At 37.3% G+C, this 23,163-nt stretch overlaps 2 protein-coding genes and 1 pseudogene across 2 annotated transcripts; all 3 read right to left on the bottom strand.

Annotated features, from left to right (window-relative positions):
• Nucleotides 1-620: 620 nt before the first annotated feature.
• Nucleotides 621-1,556, bottom strand: LOC118994654 (olfactory receptor 4F3/4F16/4F29-like). Its single transcript, XM_037057340.1, has one exon. It carries the CDS (start codon nucleotides 1,554-1,556, stop codon nucleotides 621-623), a length of 936 nt encoding a protein of 311 aa, XP_036913235.1.
• A 16,647-nt stretch (nucleotides 1,557-18,203) lies between these two features.
• On the bottom strand, nucleotides 18,204-18,957 carry LOC118994625 (olfactory receptor 4F21-like; annotated as a pseudogene).
• Nucleotides 18,958-21,811: 2,854 nt separating this feature from the next.
• On the bottom strand, nucleotides 21,812-22,750 carry LOC118994650 (olfactory receptor 4F3/4F16/4F29-like). The gene has a single exon (XM_037057327.1). It carries the CDS (start codon nucleotides 22,748-22,750, stop codon nucleotides 21,812-21,814), a length of 939 nt encoding a protein of 312 aa, XP_036913222.1.
• Nucleotides 22,751-23,163: the final 413 nt, after the last annotated feature.

The following is a 23,163-nucleotide window of genomic DNA, read 5'->3' as shown; positions in this document are numbered from 1 at the left end:
CAAGAAAGGGAGCAGAAAGGTGGAACAGAATGAAACAAGAGATTACTACTCCTCTAGTCTGAAATCAGGTTTTTATAACTATTTGAAGGATCTGAAGAAAAAAGTCTTCTGCTCGACAAAATAACTCTGGTTTGTAAACTATAAAGAGGAAATTGATATTTATAATGGACGTGTAAAAATCCAATGAGATATGAATGTTTCACAACTCACCAAAACAGTAAAAAAGAGAGATTATTGTTCAAAAGTGGTGACTATCAGTTGCCTGTGAATAATTATTACCTTGGTTGCCTCAAGAGACAGATTATGAGAAAATATATTGAGTATATATTATGAGATTGTGAGTAAATTAAAAGACAATGATAAACCAATAATCTTCATAAAAAGGAAAAGCTAAGAAAACAAGGAAGAAATTACTATAATTAGTACATATATGTGCAACCTCATATGAATCAACATAACTTTTGAATTAAAGTTTTATTTCTTTAGTATTTATTCTTCTTAGGAAACAAGAACATTCTTAAAGAGTGAGGTGAGGCAAATCAATTACTGATACATTATAGAAACAACTCTAAAATTTCAATATGGGCTATATGATGATAATGACTTTAAAACATTATTTATTAAATCTTTCTAAAAATCACTAATTGTCTGAAAGATCTCTTTATTGCTGCCTTCATCTCCTTATTCCTAAATGTGTAGATGACTGGATTTAAAAAAGGAGTGAGCACAGCATCAGAGAGTGCAAGAAACTTGTCCATCTGTGAATTGGGGTGTGGCCAAGTATAGATAAACATGATTGGTACAAAGAACAAAAGGACCACAGTGATGTGAGCTGACAAAGTGGAGAGGGCCTTGGGTGAACCACCTGAGGAGTGTTTCCAAACAGTAAAGAGGATGACAATGTAGCCAATGACGAGTACAAAGAAAGAGACAACACAAATTACCCCATTGTTGGCAATGACTATGAACTGCAATCTGTAGGTGTCTGTACAGGCCAGTCTGAGGAGCCGAGGAAGGTCACAGTAAAAGCTGTCCAGTATATTAGGACCACAGAAGGGCAGGTTAATTATAAGTGCTAGTTGGAACAATGAGTGACTAATACCAAAAGCCCAGGCAGCAGCCATGAACAAAATACACATCCGTGAGCTCATAATGGTCAGGTAGTGGAGTGGCTTGCAAATGGCCACATATCTGTCAAAGGCCATGGCGATGAGCAGCATTATCTCTGTAACACCAAGGAAGTGGATGAAGAAGATCTGAGCAATGCAACCTCCAAAAGAGATGACTTTACACTTTCTGAAAAGGTCATAAATCATCTTGGGGCCACAAATGGAGCAGACTCCTACGTCAATGAAGGAGAGACTGGCTAGTAGAAAGTACATGGGGGAGTGTAAGTGAGGATCAGTGGTCACAGAAAACATAATGAGGATGTTTCCAGTCATGCTTGCCACATAGAGCACAGAGGAAAATACCAGGAGGAAAAGTTGGATCTCCCATGAATGAGTGATTCCCAAAAGCACAAACTCAGACACAATCGAGTAATTTCCCCCTTCCATTTATCCACCCAACTGGGCTGTGGCTGAAATTATGGGCACTAAGAAAATAAGAAAGAAATGATGATTATTTTGGATGACAGTGGTATTAATTATTTGTGTTGCACTATTCACCCTAAAGAGGAAAACTATCTGGTTATTCAATTTTTCACACTTGCAAGATGATGATGGTGGTGGTGGTGGTGGTGATATAAACATAAGTCAAGACATCATATCATGATTGTAACTAGCAGCATAATCTCTTATACACTAAAATTATAGGGAAATTAGGCATGTACCTGCAGCAAGAAATGGAATACGCAAGCAAGAAAGTGTACTTACTTGCAAAGGCAGACAGACAGTTAGTGGAAACAAATTTATTTCATTACCTCCAAAGGGACATTAGATACTTATGCATATTCTATCTTACCCTGCTTTCCCATATAAAAATATTTCATCTCCTTTTCATGGCCATTTTTATATTCTCCTCTCCATACAATTTTCCTTTGTAGCATAGGGTTGGCTGAAAACTATTGTTATTCAGCAGATCATTATCTAGGAATTAGGGTCTGAAACATGAGATGAGAATGAATTAAGAAGAAACAAATGATAGGAGAGGATGCAGACTGAGTTTGAGATCAATGAAACTGGACAATATTGACATCAGAACTAGGCAGCTGTAGTAAAAGAGGGAGTATATGGGCCTTATCAAAGATAGAATTTCATTCTTTTTCAAGTCAGATTAGGTTCACTTCTCTTCCAAATATTCCCATTTTTTTCATTGTGGAAAAAAATATGTGACATAATATTTACGGAATTAACCTTTTTTAAGCATCAACTTCAGCAGTATGAAGTCTGTTGACACTGTTGTGGGAAGATCTTCAGAACTTTTCCATCTTGCAGCTCTGACACTCTATACCCATTAAACAACAACATCCTTCACCCAGACCCCAGCCCCTGGTAATCATCAGTCTACTTTATTTCCATAAATTTCACTATTTTAGATACCTCACATAATTGGAATCATACTGTATTTATTTTTCTGTGACATGTTTATGTCACTCACCATAACATCCTTAATGCTTCCCCACCAAATCTTACCATTTTTAAAGTGCTATCAAAATTATACAGAGCACAGTGCTGGCCACATTATTCAATAACTCTCTGGAGACTACACTTGGCCCTGAAAGGCTTTTATCCAAGCCTAGGATATATATAAATATTGGGAATTTACCCTACTTTCTACTAAGGCATAAGCCTGTATTACCACAAAGAATGTTAAATACATCTGCAAACAGCTTCTATGCATTTGCATATATTAAGTGCCTATGACCAGCACTTGGACGTTGAAATATTAACTGTTTCTTCACCAGGGCCACAGCCTCACCCACTTCTCCCTTTTCCAGTTCAGCAGTGGCTCCATCCTTTTAAGGTATTCAGTCCTTCCCTTTACTGTAACCTGCTCTCATATTTGATACCACTATGCTTATTGATCTGAAATTCATGCATATATGTTGTACTTTCAAGATCACTTGTACTTTTAAGCTGTAGCCCATTTTGAAATCAAAAGAATGTCAAATAACAATATAAGGGAGCAAAACAGAACTTTCTTCTTAGGTTAATGATGTGCACCTAAAGCTCATACTGAAGGGTTGTTGCCCTTTTAGTTTGGAGTATGTTTGTGTATGGAAGGGGAATGGATATTGGGGTGCAGATGATTTCACTGCTCTGTGTCCAAATACCCACCATAGTCAATTCCAAGTAGAGGGTGAACCTTGAACACAGCTCCTGAAGTTTTATTCTGTTAGAAGGTGCTGGGATGCAGAAGAACAGGTTTACTAACACCCTTCTCCTTTTGCAGAGTCAGCTCCAGAAAACTGAAGAATCTTTTCACCAAAAAATGCATGTCAAGTTGATGTTCTCATGTATCCTAAAACACCCTTCTCCCCCAAACTTCCAGAAGTTCTCACTATGGCCTGACCCCAATTCTGCCTCACCACTACCAAGCTGAATCTTTCCATACTCAACTAAATCAAATAACTCTACTCTCACCTTCTCAGCTTACAACCCAGTGTTAAGAGACACATTTCTTTAGTCTCCTGTTCTTCGGCCATCAGAAATCTGTGACTCTGGGCTGGGGGACAGGGAACCACCTATGCTCTTCATTGTGGGAGGTACACATATGCTGAAGAGGACTGGGAGGTAAAAATGCATGGGTGAGTGACTGGAGGCACTAGAAGAGGGTCAGAGACATCCAGCAACCAATGAAAAACAAGGCAAATTTTCTGGGGTGTGGGGGAAATAAGCACCCAATAGAATCATATCAACACTTCAATCTAAGAAGGGCCTGGTCCAAACTGACGATTATTCACATGAAAAATCCGAGATTCAGTAATGTAAGCTGAATTGCTCATAGTCACACTAGTGCCAGAACTGGGGACCAGAGCCCAGGTCTCAGGATTCCTGACCCAGAAATTAAAGGTCTTGTAGAAAATAACTTAAGAAACAAGAGTAAATATCAAAACTAAAAATGTGACTTTTGTTAGAAGAACTCAAGAGTTAAAGATTATAGCTTCCATCACAGTTGATGGGCTTAAGTGATTAATGCAGGTGGAAAACTGTTTTTCCAGGAACTGGAATGCATGATCATGTGACTCTAGGAGGTCCACAAGCAATTCAGTCTCTGCACCCAAGGGGGTCTTCAAGCTATGGAGCTGGTATCAGAGCCATTGTGCATCAGGGAGGGAAACCCTGTGATGCAGATAAAGAATTGATGATCAACAGAGAAAGAAGTTCTAGGAAAATCATGGCAGTACTGCAACTCTTTTTTTTCTTTTTTTTTCTTTAATTCTTGTTCAAGTACAGTTTTCTGTCTTATATTCCCAGCCCTGCCCCCCACCCCAGTGCAACTCTTACTCAATCAAGTGTTTTCACAAACCCCTTACCCACCCTTTCTTCTTATGAAATGGACATCTCGAGATGAGATGCTAAGATGGTTTTTGAGGTTACATAACCCACCATCTTCTCACGTTGCCAACATCTAAATAGACTGAACAGCTATAAAAATTTAATCCCTGTCTGTACTTACTGCTTCTGCTAGTGACGGGCATCATGAATGCCAATTTTTTCCATTTCAATTTGTTAAAACTGATACCAAATACCAGCATTTATACAAACCATATATTATTAGCACTAAATTAATGACATGACAATAATAACTAAATACAACCATAAACAAGTGAGTAATTAAATGTTAGAAAACTGTGAACTAGCCATGGCTGGTGTAGCTCAGTGGACTGGGCATGGGCCTATGAAGAAAAGGGTTGCCGGTTCAATTTCCAGTCAGCACATGCTGGGGTTGCAGGCCCGGTCCCCAGTAAGGGATACATGAGAGGCAACCACACACTGATATTTCTCTCCCACTCTTTTTCCCTTCTCTTCCTCTCTCTCTAAAAATAAATAAATAAAATATTTAAAAAATAAAACTATAAACTATATACAGAAACCAGAACATTAATATCCACCATACTTTGAATGTATAGTCTTCTTATTTTGGTGCTCAATTGGAATGATATACCAATGGAAAAATATGAAGGACTATTGATTATTGCACCATCATTTCTGCTTTTTTATATTTTACTCTCCTCAAAAGTCAGTAAAAGCTCTCAATTATGTTATATTGCTTTTTTGATATTTTCAGTTCACAATGGTCAAAAGGTCTTTTTGTATAACTTCTATAACTTTTTGTATAATTTGTAAGTCACAAATTTAACAAATCATTGTAAAGACATAAAATGCACACATAATAGCTACAATTAATAGAAAGTATGCAATATATGCCATACAAAGAGTAGGAAAATTGTTGAATGTGTGAGAGAAAAGCAATACATATTCAAAGAAAGGACCATATCCTCTAGAGAGGTCAAGGATAGAATGAGATCTATTCTTTTAAATATGAGGGGTAAACACCTTCATCTCCAATGAGTAGTCTTCTGCTATTAATATAATGATTGAAAATTTTTATTTGTATATCACCCAGAGTTTATAACTAGGTGTGAAAGTTAGTAAATACTTCCAGAATGAGAGGAGACTACAATACTCTCCTCCCACCAGCAGCTTTTCAAGTAGATTCCACACGCAGAGATGAATATTTCTCATCTCAAAATTGAGAGTAATCATAACTAATAATCTCTATCCAAAGGACCCCACTTCATAACATGCATCTTGCTTAGAGATAGGAGGACACTTTCCTCTGTGAAAATACATACAACACTCAGCTCATTTTCATGAAGCTTGTCAATATTCTGAGGTGGAAAAGAGTAAGAAGAGAAAAAGTAGAAAAAGCATATGAAAAGAAAAAAGACACCAGGAAAACAAAAATTAGAAAAGATACACACTATGATACTAAAAAGAAGAGTAAAAAGGGAAGCACACAAGAACAAAGGAACAAAGTTCAGAAGGGTTCAGATAAAAATAAGTAGGAAGATCCAGCTCCCACCTCTAAAGATTCAGTTCACAAAGGCAAACTCCTTCAGTAACTGTCCAGCCAGGATCAAACAATTTCTGTGGATAGTAATAAATGAAAAAATTGCTTTTCGAAATGCAGTACAAATGTCAAGGTAAATACATTATTGCTGCTACTCTGATTTGAGAAGCCTACAGTAGAGCTGTGAGTAGCCTGGGCTTTGAAGTGTTTCAGGCTTGTTTTGAAATCCAGGCTCTACTATTTACTTTCTATATGAACATGAGAAAGTTCCTGAACCTCTCAGAGATCTGTTTCCTCATTTGCAAAGGGAGATAACACCTCCCTTGCAACGTGTGGTTGGACCCAGGGTCCATATGATAAATGTAACTCATACTTAACATAGTACCTACCACAATGTGGAGCACAATAAATAGTACCTGCTACTTGGGAAGGACCAGCTAGCTGTATGTCCCAGATTTCAACTCCAAGTGTTAAAAGGTTTTAAGTTCTGAATTCATTATTCTGAGATAATTAAGTGGAGCTGCTTTTAAGGTAGGTTTTCATGTCTGTGCTGGTGTCCAGTGACTTGTAAGTCCTCACTAGAAACAGTTTCCGTAGAATTATTTTGCTCCTCAGTGAAGATACTGTTCAGGGCTTGCTTTGTAAGAAGTTTGTGCTCTGACACACACTTATACTGTATCATTTCCCCAACTGCTCCTCCCCCTGTAGCCAAAGCTATAGACAAATTCTCACAAAAACGATTTTGATGGCTTTCCTGACCAACTCAGATAACAATGGTCATCGGCAACTTGTGCAAGGGGTGGGGAGGGTTGCTCATGGAATTTCCAAAGGAGGCAACTTCTCAAATACCTGCCTCTCAGTAAATAAGATTTTTGTGAAAAAAAATTGCTTCAAAACTACTATATTTTTCAAGATGCACTTAACATTCTTTACCCACAGCTCTTGCTAATGCTGGACAAATGTAAAATGCATAGACAGTTTATGCATGTCAAACAGTCACTTATGGAAACAGCTGGTAAGTCAGGCCGCTGTAGTCTTAGTTCTCTTTATTCCTGTTCTACCATGTCTTCTTATTTATTTGATTAATTAAAATGTATTTACTGAGTATCTGTTTTGTGCTAGTTGCTTAGAAAGACATTGTGTATCTAACGTGGTCAGTAAATATCCGGCAGGCACAGTAAAATGAATGCCACAGGCAAGAATATCTGAGCAAAGAGGGGAAAGAAAACTACAACTCAGGTGATCAGAGAAGACAAAGTGGTAAACTTGTCTCTGAGAAGAGCTACTATAATATTTAAAGATAAATTTGGAAGAATCATATCAAGCAGATGACAATATGAGAAATGACAAGTAACTCCAAGATACTCTGAGTCAATGGTGAGAAGTACAAGTTGCCTGGAAAATGGAAACTTTTAAAAAACAGCGGAAAATACAATGAGAAAGAAAGCTGAGACTCTTTAAAAAAAAAAAAAAACGACCTCATCCTCTAACTTAAGAAACTTGAGCATTGTTTCAAAAAAAAAAGAAACAAAGACTTGGGAGCAAGGAATCAAGAGACTGATGCTTAAAGAATGTGACTTGTTTCAGGGCCATGGATAAACTGGAAAGAAGGGACAAGAAACAGAAGCCCCACTGAGACACTGCTGTAATGGAGCACATCTGACCAGAGAAAATTATTACCACATTACCAAAACCATCTCTGTCCCTAGAACAGAGAAATGTTGCTTTTTAATTTTCTACTATTTTCATTCCCCTCACCTGCCTAATTTGCCAAGGGGACTAAGACATTATTGTTGCTAAGATTCAGTATTATTCCCCCCAAAACTCAACCAGATCCTACTCAGTGTCATTACAGACACACACACACAAATACTATATAAAACAGTGTCACAGTAAGAAATGAAGTTAATTACAGTCCCTGGGGACAATGACCAAGTGATGCTCCAGAGATCTGGGATTGCCAAACTGAGAATGCTTGTCCTGGAGGGTCATTGCCTATGACCTTTTAGGTTTTCCCAGGGTGACTAAGCAGGGAGGCTGTTAATGAGAGGAAATAAGAGGTTTGTAATTTTCTCTTGACAAAGAGGCTTTCTACCACATTCTAGACCTCTTTTTATTACATAGTGACTGAAATGCATTCCATAGCAAAATTTAAAGTAATTCTTAAAATCATGTTATGAGGACTTCAAAAGTATATACTCATCATTTAAAAATGCAGAAAAGTAGTTTTAAAAGTTTGAGGACAGAAATATTGAGTTTTCTTTAAAAATAAAAAGTATTTAAAGTAGTGAAACTAAAGTGATTTTGGAAATCAATAATTTTGTATGTTACCTCAAAACCGCAATGAAGAGTATTGTTATCACTGCATAATTTCAACCTATGTACAATATTAAACCAAATTCTATAGCTAATAACAGTAAGTTTTGTTTTTGAATCCAGAATTTAAAATTTTTTCTTGTTTTTCTCTGCAGCACACCTCTGTGTCAAAGTACACAATTGAATAATGGTACAACATTGCCCATGTTCATTTATTTTAGAATCTGAAAACAAAATATCAGGCAAGAACAAGAGTAAAGGAAACTGACTGCCCTATCACTTGTCAAAACAATGGATTCAGAATTCTATCTTAAGAGGACAGAAGAGAAAATGTGTCCTTTCCCTTCTAAAGCTAGAGTAACAAAGATGTAGCCAATTCTTACCTCTTTCATTGTAACTCATTTCATTGTAAGGAGGTAAAGAATAATGACAAAGTAGAGAAAACAGAATTAAAAGGGGCAAAAAGTTTCAATAATAGAGAAAAGGAGATTTTGGAGAGAAAAGGGGGAAAATAATGCAATATGCTACATATACAAAATGTGTAGGGTGGCAGAAATCTATAAACAGTTGAGATAAATCTTCCCAGGAACTATAAGAAACTTTTTGAAGGTGAGTATCATAATCTTGGACAAACACTAGCTGGAATACATTTGTGACACCATTCAGGCATGCTTAGGAACTTAATGAGAATTTCAGAAAAGTACATTTGTTTGACGTATGAGCACAATGGAATAGCGAAAGAGACAGAAACCCATGGGTACCAAAGGTCACATTGAAATTGTTTGACCAGATTACACTCTGGTCAATGCAGCAAGTGAAGTCAAAGATGAGCTGACATGCAGAGAAAGTGGAATATGGATCAGAGATTTTAAAAGCAGGGACCATAATTGTCAGCCTATGGTAACCACTCTTTCTCCCATATCTTTAGTCTTCTACCTGGATTCCCATTTTTAAAATCAGCTTCACTTTCTTTCATGTGCTTTTCTCTGCACTTTTGCCCTGAAACTTCATACCTATATAATTGCTGCTTCCACTAATTTTGTTACATTTTCCTCTCTGGAAGCAAGGATCCTAGAAGATTCCTCTTTGGATAGAACATAGTTCAACAGCCCTCCACCCCTCTCCATCACCACCACCTACCTAACTGGCAACATGGTCAGGGAGTCAGAGAAGTTCCACAACCCAAATTTTCTCCTGTGCACAAGCATTGCCCACATACTTTCGCCCACCTGCCCTAAGACAAGAGGCTATATAAAATACTGCTATTTTGAGAGAGGTGGCTAATTAGCTATAGTAGAAGGTGGTGACCAAGCTATGCATTAGAGTTCTGGGATTCTCAGAATGAGATCATCAGGCCAAGGGAATAGTCTTGTAGGATTGTGAAGAAGTAGGATGTATAATTGTATTTTTTACATATTATTTATCTTTATTTTATCATATGACCCAGAATGACTAACAATAAGGAAAAAAGTGTTTTCTTATTTTTAAATAGAAAAAGTCTGAAACTTTCCTACAAAAACAGTTCTAGAACTTAGAAATATTGACACACTTTACTAAGTCTTCTGGTGTGTTCAAGGGACCAAACAACAAGGAGGAGAAGCAGCCATGAGTATAAGTGAAAGACTTGCAGTGACACTAACCCAGAACAGAAACAGGTCAGAAGACAGACAAGGTGGAAAACAGAGATGAAGATGGAGAGATGTGTTCACAAATACTTTAATTCCTGGAGAAATCATTCAATATCATCAAAAGAATTGCTAGAGTGCCACAAACTTGGAAAATGTAAGATAATTCACCACAATATGGTTAGCACAAAGATGCACAGTTAAAAAGTGTGATAAGGTTATTTAATTCAAACTGAGGCCCAAAATACAATTTTATTCCATTTTAATTATGAAAATAATAAAATAAGATAAAATACATTTTTTAATACATTATAAAATAATAATTACAGACATAAACCTTCTCCTACCCTAGTAATTCAAGTATCGTAGAGACAGTACAAATCAAAAAACAAATAGAAAAAAATGACAATTCTTAAAGGAAGAAAATTAAATGTTCAGGAAATATATGAAAAGTACTAAACTTTGATATAAAAAAGGTTGGAGTATATCCTTTCTACATTCTAGGAAGGCAAAGGCCTCCCAAGTATTATCTAGAAAAATGTTCTTCATTCACCCCACTTCTAAGCATTGATTAAAAGTATAATGAGAGACATTGAAATTAAGAGCACTCTGACAGTAACCAGAGGGGATACGGAGGGGATAATGTGGGGAAGGAGTGAAGGGTTTTCAGGAACAGCTATAAAGGACACGTGGGCAAAACCAAGGGGAGGTGGAAACAGGGGAGGGAGTTGGGTATGGCTGGGATTGGGGGAAGAGGTGAGGGATAAACACAGACAACTGTACTCAAACAACATAAAATAATTTTTAAATAAAAATAAATAAATAATTTTAAAAGGAAAGTTAAGTTTGGTCTCTCCAGAGATCAATATTAAACCAATTTTATAAAAAGAAAAATAACATAATGTTTAAAATTCCAGCCTCTGGTATTAGACTGTCTAGGTTTCAACTCAAGTATATGACCGGGGGTTCGAAACAACACAGAATTTACTTTTTAAAAATTGTGTATTTATTCTTACATATTTAAACTCCAGTCACCTTCCAGGTACTCTCATATGATGCAATACATCTATCATGACTTTTTTCACTGCTCAAAACAGTTTTTGTAACCGGAGGGGAGCAGGAGAGGAGGGGGAGAAGGGGAGAAGGAAGGGGAAGGGTCACCAAGGAACCTGTATAACAGGCCCATGGACAAAGACATAGGGGCAGGGGGAGCTGAGAGTAATGGGGAGGAAATGGGACAACTTTAAATGCACAACAGAAAAGGAGAAAAAAAACCAGATTTGAACTCCCCAGTTTTGATGCTTTTTAGTGCTTTTGGCATTTTTTGTTTCATCTCTTCCACATCAGCAAATGTTTCCTTTGAGGACAATTTTCATCAAGGGAAACAACAAAAACTTGGGGAGAGATCAGGTAAATTGGGAAGATGGGACACAGGGGATATGCCATTTTTGGTCAAAAACTGCTGAACAGAAACTTTGGGAAGCAAAAATTGAAAGTGCCAACATTTCTATTAAAAAAATACTACTGGACACTAAGTGTACTGAACACTCAGGGCAGGTGTACTGGTAAATCACCCAGCACGAAATGGGAAAGTGCATTGAAAGAGTCTTAAAAAACTTCACTGAAGGCAAATGTAGCTTCTCAAAACACCATCAGCTGGCACCCTGATAGAGATGGGTTCCTAGAACACCCACCTAGTGGGAGAAGCCTGCCCTACAAGGGCCCCCCCTCCAGAAGATAATTCCTGGTTTGGGGAAGTGTCCCCTCATACCACTTACTTATATTAGACAAGTTATTTAATATTTGTGTGCTCCATCTCCAAATCCATAAAATAAGGTATAATCATGTGTATCTCAAGGCCTGCTATTGGGATTAAATAAGTTAATACTGGTAAAGTTAATAGGAGGGTCTGATTGTGGGAGGATGCCTGCACTACATTCACCTACACCACCTTCTTGACTGGAAGCCTTGGCATATAATGTTTCATAGTAATCATTATGATTCTTCACATGTCTGTGGTATCATTTGTAATGTCTTCTATTTCACATAAAAAATTCTACACTTTTGCATTTTCATCCCCCAACACTCGCTTTATATTATTGACTTTGCAATTTAAAATTTTTGATTTTGTGTATCCATTATACTAATTTAATTAGTTACTTGTATTACTTTTGCCTTTTAACTTTTATTAATGGTTGGAAAGTGATTTATGCACCATCATCACAGTATTAGCCTATTCTATATTCAGCTATGTATTTCTCTTTACCAGTGAGTTTTATACTTCTATACTTTTCATTCACTTAATCAATATCTTTTTGTTTCAATTTGAAAAACTTTCTTTAGCACTTATAAGGCAGGACTAGTGGTCATGAACTCCCTCAGCTTTCGTTTGTCTGGGAAAAGTTTTATTTCTCCTTTATTTCTAGAGGACAGCTTGCCATGTATAGCATTTTTGCTCAGCAGTTCTTCTCTTTAAGCCTTAAAATATATAATCTAATCCCACTTCTTCCTGGCACTGCAAGCTTTCTGCTGAAAAAATCCACTGACAGCCTTCTCGGAACACCCTTGTAAAAGGTGAGGCACTTTTCTCTTGCTGCGTCAAAATCCTCTCTTCGTCTTTGCTGTTTGCCAGTGCGGTTATAATGTGTCTCACTGAAAATCCCTTTCACATAAACTTGTTTCCAATCCCGAGAACTCCTGATTCTGGACATTGATGTTTTTCCCAAGATATGGGACGTGTTCAGCCACCATTTCTTAAAATAGGCTTTATGCTCCATTCTCTCTCTTCTCTTTCTATATTCACCATAACATATGTGTTTGGTTTCTTCATGGAGTCTAATAGTCCCTTAGGCTTTGTCCACTCTCTATCATTCTTTTACCTTTCTGCTCCTCTTACCAGTATAAATTCAAATGACATGTCTTCGGGTGCACAAATTCTTTCTTTTCCTTGATCAGGTCTGTTTTTGAACCCTCTCTGGTGAACATTATGGTTCAATTACTGTATCATTCAACTCCAATATTTCTGTTTGACTCTTTTTCTACCATAGCTATCTCTTGTTGATATTCTCATTTTGTTCAAATATTGCTTTCCTGATTTCACTTAGCTACCAATAATGTTCTCTGTAACGCAGTGAGCTTTCTAAAAATGATTATTTTGAATTATTAGTCAGGCAACACACAGATCTCCATGTCATTGGGATTGGTTACTGAAGATTTGTTTTCTTCCTTGAATGGTGACATGTTTCATGATCCTCTATGTTCCTTGTAGGTTTCCTTTTATTTTTTGGTGCATTACAGCGTCCTCTTCCAGTCTTTACGAGCTGGTTTTCACTGGGAGAGACCTTCACCAGTCAACAGTGCTCAGTATGAAGCAAGATCCTTCAGACTGTATGCTTTAAAGATATGGTCCTGTTAACTTCCTTCCTGGCTTCCTGAAGGAAAGCCTTGCTTCTGTTCTTTGTCCAACTCCTGCAGAACAGTGGCAGCTACAAGAAAACAGCCAGTCCTTTTCCTTGTTGCTAGCTAAGCAGTAGACTTGGACTTTCCCGGTTTCTAGCACTCAGTAGAAACAAGAACTTGGCTTTACAGAGGGTACTGTGAATTTCTTGGGATTAGACCCTCTTTATCCAAGAAAGAAATCAGTTCTATGCTTCTCCCCAGTCTCACAGAGCAACATCACCTGTAAAATTTTGCCCTACCCCCTTTTCCATGCTATGAAATATCTCAGGAAACCAATCTCTGCAAACTGTTCAGGAGTAAATATGAGGTGCAATGGGAACCTTCTATCTTATGGGCCATAAGACAAGTCTCCATAAATTTAAAACTATTCCAGTCATACAAAGTAGGTTATGGGTGACAATAAAAATAAATTAGAATCAATAACAAATGATATCTGAAGATTTTTCAACGAAAGTACAAACTGTGTGTTAAAAAAATTAAAAGAAAAATTAACCCTGGCTGGTGTAGCTCAGTGGATTGAGCGCGGGCCTACGAACCAGACGATTGCGGTTCGATTCCCAGTCAGGGCACATGCCTGGGTTGCAGGCCAGTTCCCGGGGACGGGGAGGGGGGGGGCACACGAGAGGCAACCATACATTGATATTTCTCTCCTCTCTCTTTTCTTCCCCTCTAAAGGTAAATAAATAAAATATATTTAAAAATTAAAAGAAAAATTAGAACATATATTGAACCGAATGAGAAAAAAACAATGTATATAAAAATTTGTGATTCAGTTAAAGGAGGGTTTAAAGGCAAAATTAATACTTGTATTAAAAAATAAGGGTCTAAAATGAATGATGATGATTTCTTATTAAATGAACTTGAATAAAGACAAATAAAAAATGAAGAGAAAATATAAATAGGAACATAAAAACAGAAAATAAATAAGGAACAGAAATAACAAAAAATAAAATGAAAACTTGATTCCCAAAGAATATCAAGAAGTTAAAAATTTTCTAGCCAATATGATAAGATGAAAAATAGAAAAGACATAAACTATCAATATTCAGAAGAAGACAGATAGACATATTGCACCTTACAGATATTTTGAATGATGATAAGGGAATATTGGAAACACCTTATTCCAATAATTTTGACAATATAGATCAATGTACAAATTTCTTGGGATGTAAAAATTACCAAAAATTGAATTTACACATAAAAACTTTCTCACAGAAAACTCCAGACCTAGAATATATCACTGGTAAATTTTACCTAACATTTTAAAAAGAAAAAATATAAATCTCACAAAGCTCTTTCAGGAAATTTAAAAATAGGAGATACATTTCAAAACTGAAAGAGACAAATTAATAAACAAAAAAACAAACAAAAATACTCATAGACAAAAGGAAAGGGGATGGGAAGGTAGTAAAGGTAAAGGGAGGCAAATATCTGGTGATGGAAGATGATATGACTTTGGATGGGGGCATACAATGCAATATACAGATCACGTGTTAGAAATGTATCCTCAGCCACAAAACAAAGAAGAAAATCTTATATTTTGCAACAGTTTGGATGGACCTTGAAAACATTAGACTAAGAGAAATAAGCAAGCATGAGAAAGATAAATACCATACAACTTCATTCATTTGTAGATTTTAATGAACTAATAGGCAAAATAGAGACAGACTCACAGATAGGGAGCAGGCTGACAGCTGTCAGGGGCAGGGAGGATGTCTGTGTGGGTGGAGGTATTGAGAAAAAAAAAGAGGTAAACACCTGGGGACACAGACAATAGTGTGGTGATTGCCAAAGGAAGAGGGAAGAGAGTGAGAGGAGGGCATAGGGGAGATAACTGGTGATGGACAGAGATTTGATTTGGGCTGGTTAACACCCAATACAATGTACAAATTATATAATCTGATTAAACAATGTCACCCTGATTTATTTAATTTGCTAAACCAGAAATGGCATTTTACAAAATTCAACATTCATGGGGGGGCAGGGCTGAGAATATAAGATGGAAAACTGTACTTGAACAAGAATTTTTTTAAAAATCCAACATTTCTTCCTGATTTTAAAAACATTCAATAGGACTTCTGGTAAACATGGAGGCAAAGGTAACCATACTTGACCTTTCTGCACAACTAGAAAAAAAATCACAACTAAACTATAAAACGAATATCATCCAGAGATTCAGAAAGTCAAGCTGTATAGAAGTACAACAATTAAAGGTTTAAAGAAACCACATTCATCTAGAAGGGTAGGAAGGGTAAAGACATGGAGATGTTAGAGTGGCACAGAGAGGCTCAGAGAGGTGAGAGGCACAGAAAGATGAGGAGATGTGGAGTGGTGCAGAGAGGTGAGGGAATGTGCAATGGGCAGTCCCACAACCACATGTGGTGGACAAAAATCAGGAAGGCAACTTAGGGACTGAGGTGATCCCAGCCCCAAATCAAACCACCCAGCCTGTGGTTCTAGCACCAGGAAGAGAAGGCCCCATAACTTCTGGCTATCAAACCCAGTGAATATTGAGGTGGTGAAAGAAACTGTGAGATTCTCAAGAGACTCTTCTTAAAGGGCCTGCAATGGACTTAGGACTCACTCAGACCCACCCCTCTGGGATTCAGCAACAGGGCAACAGCTGGAAGAGCATCAGTGGCATATGGGGAGAAAGTGCAGAGACAGGCACAAGGGCAACTGCCAGGAGACAGTTTCCTCCTAGGCAAAACCTCTGAGACCAGGAAGTGGCACTGTCATCTCTGTGAGCCCTCCCTCACCCAGAGCAACAGAGTTGTTACCTGGGTCCTGCTGCCCTGGTGATTACCTAAGGGTCTACCCCCCACATTTTACAGATAAACTTTCCTACAACAGATCACACTATGAAGGGAGTCAAAGCAGCTCTACCTAATACACAGAAACAAAAACAGCCAGGCTGCCAAAATGAGGACACAAAGAAATACAGTCCAAATGAAAGAACAGAACAAAGCTCCTAAAAGAGAACTAAACAAAATGGACATAAGCAACCTATCATTTGCACAGTTTAAAACACTGGTTATCAGGATGCTCCAGGAACTCATTGGGTGCTGCAACAGTATAAAAGGACCCAGACAGAAAAGAAGGTCATACTAAGTGAAACAAAGAAAAGTCTACAGGGAACTGACAGTGGAAGGGATAAAGCTCACATTCAAATCAATGATTTGGAACACAAGAAAGAAAAAAAACATGCAATCAGAAAAGCAAGAAGTGAAATAACTCAAGGTTGAAGATAGGCTAAGGAGCCCCTAGGACAACTTTAAATGCACCAACACCCAAATCATAAGGATGCTGAAAGGAGAAGAGGAAGCACAAGAAATTGAATACTTCATTGAAAAAATAATGAATGAAAAGTTCTCTAATTTGGTGAAGGAAATAGACATACAAGTCCAGGAAGCTCAGAGAATCCCAAAGAGGGCCACATTAAGACATATCATGATTAAAATGCCAGAGGTTAAACATGAAGAAAGAATCTTAAAAGCAGCAAGAGAAAAGCAGATACTTACCTACAAAGGAGTTCCCATAAGACTGTCAGCTTATTTCTCAACAGAAACTTTGCAGATTAGAAACTGGCAAGAAGTATTCAAAGTGATGAAAAGCAAGGACCTACAATTATCACCAAGCCATTATTATATGAAATGCTAAAGGGAATTATATAAGAAACAGAAAAAGATCAAAACAATGAACATTAAACAGGCAATAAATTCACAAATCTCAATAATGGAATCCAAATAACAAAGTAAGCAAACAAGCAGAAGAGGAATAGGACCATAGATATGGAGGTCATTTGGAGGGATATGGAGATCATTTGGATCACCATTGGGAGGGTGAAAGGGGAAAATGGGGCAAAGTACAGGGATTAAAAAGCACAGATGATAGATGCAAAACAGACAGGGGGATGAAAACAGCACAGGAATTGAAGTAGCCAAACAACTTAAATGCATGATCCATGCACACAAACTAGGGAGAGAATTGCTTGAGGGAATGGGGTTACTGGGTGGAGTGGGGCAAAGGGGAAAAACTGGGACTGCTATGATAGAATAATCATCAAAATATATATATTTTTGAATTCAACAAAATGAATAGATAGGATATTTTCCACTGTAATACAGGGCACCTATGAAAAACCTATACACTTAATGATAAAATATTGAGTGCTTTTCTCATAAGCATAACAATGAATCAAGGATGTTAACTCTAACCACCTCTACTCTGCATCATAACATTTAATCTAGCAACTGCAATACAGCAACAAAAATGCGTAAAGTAATCCATGCTAGAATAAAAGGAGTAAAATGTCTTTATTTGGTGACAACATGATCACTTATGAAGAAAATCTTACTTAATCTGTAAAAAATTAGTAGAAGTAAACAGTTTTATAAGGCTTCTTGATATAATGTCAATAAACAAAATATTATATTATATTTATATATATTAGTAAAAATAGCTATAAATTCAACAAAATATACTATGTAAAACAACATGAAAAATTAAGTACTTAAGAATAAATCTCAGGAAAGATATGTAAGACCTATTCACTGAAAACTATACAACATATCTGAAAAATGTTAGTGGGATTCACATAGATAGACATAGAGTTTTCATCTCTCACTTTTCCCCTGGAATAAATATATTAATTACTTAAAAATATGTTAAACATTAGATACATACAAATTAATATGTGATGTCTCAAACTTCCTGAATTTAAAATATTGAAGATACAACTCAAATGCTACACCATTGTTAGTGAAAAGGCCTTAACCTCATCATTTAAGAGACCTTTCTGTAAATAACTAAGTTTTTGCATACTCTCTTCACTGCTGCCTTCATCTCTTTATTCATAAATATATAGATGACTAGACTAAAAAGCAGTGAGCACAGCCTCAGAGAAAGCAAGAAACTTGTCCATCTGTGAATTGGGGTGTGGCCCTGTATAGACAAACATGGTTGGGCCAAAGGACAAAAGGACCACAGTGATGTGAGCTGACAAAGTGGAGAGAGCCTTGTGTGAATCACTTGAGGAATGTTTCCAAACAGCAAATATGATGAAGATATAGGAGATGAGGAGTATTAAGGAGGAACCAACACAGATAAACCCACTGTTGGCAGTGACCATGAACTGCAATCTGTTGGTATCTATACATGCCAATCTTAGGAGGTGAGGAAGGTCACAGTAAAAGCTATCCAATTCATTAGGTGCACAGAGGGGCAAAATAACAGTAAATACTAGTGGGAACAGTGAGTGAGTGACGCCAAGGGCCCAAGCAGCAGATGTAAACAAAATGCACATCCGTGAGCTCATGATGGTCAGGTAGTGGAGAGGCTTGCATAAGGCCACATATCTGTCAAAGGCCATGGCCATGAGCAGCACCATCTCTACCCCACCAATGACGTGGATGAAGAAGATCTGAGCAATGCAGCCTCCAAAAGAGATAGCTTTATGCTTCCTGTAAAGGTCATAAATCATCTTCGGTGAAGCAACAGAGCAAGCTCCTGAGACAATGAAGAAGAGGTTGGACCCATAGGAAAGGCAGTAGGAGAAGGGGAAGGATTGAATGTGGGAGGAGGGTGGGCAGGAAGGAGGAGAGCAATGGGGATAAGTGGGGACAACTCTAACTGAACAACAAATAAACAAACAAGTAAATAAAGAAATAGAAGTATTTTTCTGCAAATTCTAGCATCTTGGCCATCTTACACTTGGCGCCTGTTGATTATCTTTTCCTTTGGAAATTTGTCACATTTTCTTGATTCTTTATGTAAATTAACTTTAGATTTTATGTAGGACATTTTGAAAATTATTTTGTGAAACTCTAGGTTTACAAAATAACTAATGTTAAAATTCTCTGGAAAATTGTGTTGTTCTCTTTTCATAGACAGTAATTTATGTTCATATAAGTTCTGCTGCAGCTTCTGTTTTTAGTAGTTTCAATGTCAGTTCTGTTTTTACAGCCCTTTCTTCATTCCGAGTCTGCCCCACACGCGACACTCATTGGTAGATAAGTTTTCAAAGGTGACGCTATGTTGCTCTGGGTCTCTCCCATGCATGCACAGCTCAAGAACCAGCTCAGGAACCAGCCCTGGGTGTGTGATGATGGTGCATATACCAAAATAGATGATCTTTTTCTCCAGGTCTCTCCTCTCCAAGAATCTAAACTCACTCTTCATCTTACAGGGCCCTTTTTCATCATCATTCACCTGGAAATACATGATTACTCTTGGGGTTTTAGCTGCCTGAATTATGTTGAGTTGCAGCTCCATAAAAGGGTTCTGTTCCTACAGTAATGTGGCAAGAAACAAGAAGCAGACAAAATATACGGTTATTTACTTCACACTCTTCAGACCACAGGGGCCCTCTCTCAGACCCTCTCTCCAAAAACAATGAGATCCACAAAAGAGTTTCAGCTACCTGACCCACTGCCATAGCTCTGCCACAATAGCTACCCTAGGATTTGGCAGAGAGAGGAAAAAAGTAAAAGAGAAAAATATTTATATATTTTTTCTTTTTATTGAATTGTTGTTCAAGTACAGTTTTCTTTTACTCCCATCCCAGCCAACCCTTCCCCAGTCCTCCCCATCTCCCTCCCATTTCCACCCCCTCCCCCAGTTTTTATGTGTCCTTTATACTTGTTCCTGTTAACCCTTCCCCTTTTCCCCTGAAAGTCCCTCCCCTCTCCCATCTTCTCACTGTCAGCGTGTTCTCTGTTTCAGTGTCTTTAGTTATATTTTGCTCTTTTGTTTGTTTTGGTGTTTAGGTTCCTATTAAAAGTGAGATCATATAGCATTTGTCTTTTACCACCTGGCTTATTTCCCTCAGCATAATGCTTTCCAGTTCCATCCATGCTGTTGCAAAAAGTAGGACCTCCTCCTTTCTTTCTCCTGCATAGAATTCCATTGTGTAAATGTACCATAGTTTTCTGATCCACTCATTTTTTATAGGCACTGAGGCTGTTTCCAGGACTTGGCTATTGTAAATTGTACTGCTGTGGACATTGGGGTGCATAGGTTCTTCTTTATATTTTTTATATTATAGGAATATATATTCCGCTCTCCCCAGCTTTCTGAGACCACTTTTCCCAGTTCTTTGGACAGAAGTCACAGTTGTCTGTTAGAATTTTTTTCTGCTTATATCATGGCAATGATAGTTTTGCATTTGAAATTTATTCTCAGGTAAAGGCCAAGAGAGAAACAAAGAGAAACAGTTTTCTTGAAAAAAAAAATCACCTGCTTATGCATTGTTTCTTCAAGTTCTGATTCTCTTCTACAATATGCCAGTATTTTGTCACCTTTATTTTTCTTGACCTGGGTAGTTTTTACTAATGTATGTTTTATTTTCAAGACTGTTTAGATGTAATTAAGGGGAAAAAGAGGATATATTGGGCTTATGACATTTGGTCAGCACTGGAAATCCCACACTTGATTTCTCACAAAGGGCTACAAAAGCATCTGTGAGTTTATAGAGCAAATATTTCATTCTTATCTCCCTCCAACTGTAATTATTCCAGCCACACATTTTGGGACACTTCCATGTAATTCCCAAAATTTCCCTATATCTCAGATATAAGGAAGCACAATTTCATATATAGAAGGGAGAAATAATAATTTAGGGGACAGATGAATGAAAGAATGAAACACTAGATCCTGAATATGCACACGTAGGTGGAGGAAACCAGTGGGTGTCATACATTTGGACTTTTCAAAGTTCTTCCCACAAGGGTTTACATCACAAATAGGAAAAAAATGTTGAGTGATCATGGTCATTTATATAAGAGGAAGAACATCAAGAAAGGGAACAGAAAGGCAGAACAGAATGAAACAAGAGATTACTATTCCTCTAGTCTGAAATCAGGCTGTTTTAGCTATTTGAAGGATCTGAAGAGAAAATTATTCTCCTGAACAAAGTAACTATGTCTTCTAAACCATAAGAGAAAGTTAATGCTTATAATGTGCTTGAATAACTCCATTGAGATATAAATGATTTCCAAATCACCAAAAGAGTAAAGACAGAGGCATTATTGCTCAAAAGTGGAGATTATGAGTTGCAAGTGAATAATTATCACCTTGTTGCCTCAAGAGACAGATCATAAGAAAATATATTGGTAAGTTAAAAGACAAAAGTAACCCAAAAATCTTCAGAAAAAGCAAAAGCAAACAAACCAAGCAAGAAGCAATTACTGTAATCAGTACATATATGTGCAACCCCATATGAATCAAACAAAGTTTTGAATTAAAGTTTTATTTCTCTAAATATTCATTCTTTTAAGAAAATAAGAGCATTCTTGTAGAGTGTGGTGATGCAAATCAATTACTCATACATTGCAGAAAAGAACGCTAGAATCCCAGACACGGGCTACATGATGATAATGACCTTATAACATTATTTATGAAATCTTCCTAAAAATCACTAATTGTCTGAAAGATCTCTTTATTGCTGCCTTCATCTCCTTATTCCTAAATGTGTAGATGACTGGATTTAAAAAAGGAGTGAGCACAGCATCAGAGAGTGCAAGAAACTTGTCCATCTGTGAATTGGGGTGTGGCCCTGTATAGATAAACATGATTGGTACAAAGACCAAAAGGACCACAGTGATATGAGCTGATAAAGTGGAGAGGGCCTTGGGTGAACCACCTAAGGAGTGTTTCCAAACAGTAAAGAGGATGACAATATAGCCAATGAGGAGTGAAAAGAAAGAGACAACACAAATTACCCCATTGTTGGCAAAGACTATGAACTGCAATCTGTAGGTGTCTGTACAGGCCAGTCTGAGGAGTCGAGGAAGGTCACAGTAAAAGCTATCCAATTCATTAGGACCACAAAAGGGCAAATTAACAACAAATGCTAGTTGGAACAGTGAGTGAGTGATGCCAAGGGCCCAAGCAGCAGATGTAAACAAAATGCACACTCTCCTGCTCATGATGGTCAGGTAGTGGAGAGGCTTGCATATGGCCACATATCTGTCAAAGGCCATGGCCATGAGCAGCACCATCTCTACCCCACCAATGACATGGAGGAAGAAGATCTGAGCAATGCAGCCTCCAAAAGAGATAATTTTTTGTTTTCTGTAAAGGTCATAAATCATCTTTGGTGAGGCAACAGAACAGGCTCCTAAGTCAATGAAGGAGAGGTTGGCTAAGAAAAAGTACATGGGAGAGTGTAAGTGAGGATCAATGGTCACAGAAAACATAATGAGGATGTTTCCAGTCATGCTTGCCACATAGAACACAGAGGAAAACACCAGGAGGAGAAGCTGGATCTCCCATGAATGTGTGAGTCCCAGAAATACAAACTCGGACACAACTGAGTGATTCTCTCCATCCATTGATCCACCCAGCTGGGATGTGTCTGCAAATATGAGAACTAAGAAAATGAAGGGGAAATCGTGATTACACAGATGACAAGACATCAAAGAATTTCAGTGTTCTCATTACAAATAAAAAATATGTAGTCATATAATTCCCTAAATATGCAAAAACAAAATGCAAAAGTCAACATAATATTACAACATGTGAACTGTAACAATTTTAATCCTCTTGCCAAAACTCATTGCAATGCTCAGTTCTCATATTTGTGAGTGTATATGATATTCATCCCCTGTTTAAATCACTTCTAATATTGACTATTCTTCATTGGCAACAGATTCCATTTGGCTTTTATGTACATTCTTATAATCGTTTTCTTTTTTCATTTTGCTCTCACAACTCACAGAAAGCAGCAATAAGAGGAAAATATGAT

Source organism: Sturnira hondurensis, unplaced genomic scaffold (genome assembly GCF_014824575.4).
Source record: "Sturnira hondurensis isolate 20B ecotype Veracruz unplaced genomic scaffold, ASM1482457v3 Scaffold0000925, whole genome shotgun sequence".
NCBI classification, from domain to species: domain Eukaryota; kingdom Metazoa; phylum Chordata; class Mammalia; order Chiroptera; family Phyllostomidae; genus Sturnira; species Sturnira hondurensis.
The sequence above is the reverse complement of the archived record's forward strand: the minus strand, read 5'-3'. Positions and strand labels throughout refer to the sequence as shown.